Source organism: Caenorhabditis remanei, chromosome V, assembly GCF_010183535.1.
Source record: "Caenorhabditis remanei strain PX506 chromosome V, whole genome shotgun sequence".
In the NCBI taxonomy this organism is placed as follows: Eukaryota; Metazoa; Nematoda; class Chromadorea; order Rhabditida; family Rhabditidae; genus Caenorhabditis; species Caenorhabditis remanei.
This window is the reverse complement of record NC_071332.1, coordinates 12,096,542-12,100,764: the sequence shown is the minus strand read 5'-3', so window position 1 is coordinate 12,100,764 and position 4,223 is coordinate 12,096,542. Positions and strand designations below refer to the sequence as shown.

General features: G+C 34.5%; 1 protein-coding gene across 1 annotated transcript; it reads right to left on the bottom strand.

Annotated features, from left to right (window-relative positions):
* Positions 1-2,405: 2,405 nt before the first annotated feature.
* GCK72_019241 (uncharacterized protein) lies at positions 2,406-3,708 on the bottom strand (the record flags this gene model as incomplete). Its single annotated transcript, XM_053732939.1, has 5 exons — positions 2,406-2,590; positions 2,691-2,769; positions 2,963-3,067; positions 3,123-3,313; positions 3,363-3,708. The coding sequence occupies 5 exons, from the start codon at positions 3,706-3,708 to the stop codon at positions 2,406-2,408; spliced, it is 906 nt and encodes a 301-aa protein (XP_053581852.1).
* Between the last annotated feature and the right edge of the window lie 515 nt (positions 3,709-4,223).

The window sequence follows — 4,223 nt, the reverse complement described above, 5'->3', positions numbered from 1 at the left end:
CCTCGTTTTCAGGTCGCTAGACTGCTCATATCTTCTCAATTTAAATACGTGCCACGTCATCAATCAATTCATTGATAACACAATAAATCAATCGATACAATGGAAACGAGTAGTTTTTTTCTAAGTGCCTTCTCCAATTTGTTCAATTCTTTTTTCTAATTCAAGTAGTCTTTTTTGTTTTCTCAAAATTTGATTTTGCCGCCGATTTCGCTCAATTTCTCTGATTTAAAACGCTTTACTCCTCCCTCCCAACTACATGTAGTGACTAGATTTTAGTAAATTTTTGAAAATTAATTTTGGAAAATTTTGGTTGAAAACTTTGGAATCAATAGTTCTGATAGATTGCTGCCCTATCAGAATTTAGATAAAATCAATTCCAAATCATGAAACGAGAATCGAAATTCTAAAAATTGCTGCCTTTTAGGATTACTTTCCCACCATCTCATTGAAATTTGACTAGAAGAATTTGAAAATTTTGCTGCCCATTTTCATATTTTTACTTTTCAATTTCTAATTTTTCTCACCAATTTTTCTCCTATTTCTTTATCTTTTTCATCTAATTTTTCTCGTCTTTTTTGTATATAAGGCTGTGGTGCTTTTTATTACTCTAGTCGATTTCAAAACTGCCTGTCAAAATCCCCAAATTTTCATGTATTTTAATTATTTTGTGCAATTTTATACTTTTTTGTTGCACTTTTATTTGCATTTGACTAAATCTTCTGAGCTTTCATTTTGACTTAAAACGAGTCTGAACAAAAGAAAATTGGAAAACAGAGTGGAGTTTTAAAGATATGAAATAGTCTGAATCTTGTTCGGAGAAAGACGAAATCCAATTCTCAGAAGAAGTTTGTTTCGCAAAGCTGGTAGACATAAAGTTATAGCCATGGGATCCAGAAATGGAAATGATGAAACTGCAACTGATGCTGACCAATTTATCCAACTGAAAAACAGTTTTTCACCATAAAATTTTGATTATTTCTCGAATCACCTTAAAAAATCGAGTCGAAAAGCCGATCCATACAATGATATTGTACACGGCACAAAGCTGACACAAATGGGAATAGCTGTCTGGACAAATAATGCCAAAAACAATTGTTTCTGCATTTGAGTGGTTTTATGACTCATCGTAGTGAGACCTCTGTTCAAACTGGACATTATCTGAAGTTCGACAAACCGCTTATCGTGAAAACTCAAAATACTTTACCATATATCCCAATACGAAATACAAAATAATGGAATAGGTCGCCAGAAAAGTAACATATATTGTGCCAACCCACGAGCGGAAGACTACGTCAGGAGATGCTTCCTTAAAGATAGAGTATCAGACACGTCGGTAAAAAGATACATGCACATACAGAAAATATGACCACCTTGGTGTTAACATTCTCCATACTCCCATACGTTTCCTCAAACGATTCTCTGATATAATCTCGCACTTCCCCATCTGCCCCCATTGTTATATCAGTCATAATAGCCCATGAAAACCAATGAAATACAACCAAACCGCATGCAGCACCAAAACCAGAATTTTTGAAATATTGAACAACAAATTGATTATAACGGAGGACGAGAAACCTAAAAATGAAGTGAGCATTGAGAATTCCATAAGTTCCAGATATGAATGCACATCGACAGGCAATCAGAAAACTGCCAAAATGAGATCTCTTAAAAAGGAAAAATACTTTTTTAAAAGACTTGAGACAACTTACATTTTCGAATAGTCCCTCCGTTATGAACACTACTGTAGCATAACGATACGTGTGAACACACTGGAAACTCTGCTTACAAATCTTTTTTTCTTAATACTTACAATTGGAATCAGCAAGTCTGATAGAGCTGACGTCACATTGAAACCTGCGAAAAAATAGAGAAGATATCGATAATCTCCGAATTTAAACACTTTTTCCGTGTGAATAAGATTAACAAATATAGGATTTGCAATCAATGATAAAATTATGAACACTTTTGGAATCAAGAAGTGAGCCCAGTTTACGAACATGTCGTGCCAGTTTCTGGAAAAAATTAGTTACAACAATTATTGTCAAGTAAAAGGTACTAATTAATGAAAAGTACAATAAAACTCTGAAACTGCAACTAAAATTTATTAATTGAGTTTGAACTTGGACACCTTACCACAAGAAATACAACTTTCAGTTAATTTTTGTTATTTATATCTGAAATACAATTCTCATCTGCCCTCTTCCTACATATCCCATCATTAAGAAAGGTCCCCAAGGACGTAAAATCGTTTTTGTTTTTACAAGAAGGGGGTTTTTGTGAAAACTGGTATTATTTTATTGGAGATGAGAAGTTTATTATTCTTTACTGAAGTTCATTGAAACGTCATTAAAAAAACAGTTTGGAAAGTGTAAAACATAAATACTCAATGCATAAAAAAGCTTAAACTAATTAGAAATACTTCCAATTCTTGATGCAACTGTTCCAACTGTAAGAGACTGTCCCCTGTCTTCTTTTTGTCCAGTCAGCACTTGTTTGACAAAATCTCGGTATGGTTTATAGATGAAGAGGGTGCAACAAGTACTGAGAAGACCGTGATTAGCCATAATGAGCATTGCATTGTTGTTGTAAGCTGAAAACAAAGAAAACTTGTTGATTGGACTTTGAATATTCAAAAGGCTGAACGTTTTGGTCCAGCACTCTGCACATTTCAATCCCCGATTTGGTCTTACCTTGATTATAATAATTCATTTTGTCGGCATACATTGAATATGCAACTGGAAATGCAATTGCTATCCACGGAATTGATATCTGCAAAAAGTGTTAAAAGTACAAGATTAGTTGTGAGAGATGTTTGAAATCCCAAAAAAAAACCAACTTGTAAAGAAACAGAGCTTAAAAACTTCTTTTGTAGGTTTTTGGTGGCTTCAGACACTTTGGCGCTTGATATTATCGTGAGATGATAAATCGTATGAAACAGAAAAAAGAATGACTGAAAAATCACAAACGAGAATCCAATGGTGATGGACCAAAATGGAATCACTTCTCCTCCTTTCAACAAAACATATGTTTTCGGGTCGAAGAACTCAATGGTTGGACAGGGAATTCTCTGGAATTTTCAACTTGTTTTCTTAACTATTCAAATGTCACAAATTCTCACTCACTGCAAGAACTATTTTTCTCATTTCGACTTGATCCGTGTTGTCTAGATAAAATGGCAACATTACAATGAAAGCGAACAGATAATTTAGTGTGAAATAGATCAAACGAGTTCTTTTCTTCTTTATTTTCAACTTGATTGTTGTGATTTGACTCTGACGATTTTCGAAAAGCATTATGAAATTGACACCCATCACTGAAATTTCATAGAGCCTAACTTCTCGGTAATACCCTATTTCCCTTACTTGTCACAGAAACCTGTCCCCAATAAGACTGCCATTTGACACCGACTCCCACGGCTCCCAGGAGACCAAGTGGAACTCCAGAAGCACTTGGGAAGAATATATAGGGAGCTGAGTATACAGTGAACATCAAATCCAAATTAGTACTCCATGCATGGGCAATCAAAAGTGGAAATTTCATGCTTCTCATCCGTTTTGGAGTCACTTTGATGATGGTGTAAAACGTGAATAATGATAATGGAATGGTTAGAAATGCAGTTAGATGATAGGCATTCCGAAGATAATCAGCTGATCCAAAGTAGGTATAGTTCTCTCGACATTTCGATTCGTTGTAATCTAGCCACTCCATACTGTATTCTGAAATTCACAGTGATGGAAAAGTGTTTTTACAGACAGATATTTTTCCCGGGACGGTGAAAATACTATTGTGTTATGATATTATTACTAAGTCGAAAATCTACGTTTTATCGTTGACATATGCTAAATAGATTGGGCTCTATTCCAGTTTAGATGTCATTTAAAAACTCAAACGTCCCTTAACACACTTAGACGTCCCTTAAAACACTTTGACGTCCCTTAAAACACTTAAACGTCCTTTCGCACTCTAAGTTTTTTTAAAACGTCCTTTCAAAAGTTTAGACGTCCCAAAAAACGTTTAAACGTCCCATAAAATGTTTAGACGTCCCTTGAAGTCCCAAAATACAGTTTTGAAGATTTAGACGTCCCAAAAAACATGTATTTATTTATTTATTTATTTATTTATTTACGATTTCGTGAATCGTGAAGAGAAAAAAAGAATACAAAAAGCAGTACAAGTAAATCGGAAGGTGAGGCACATACACAAAAGTTATGATATGACCGGGC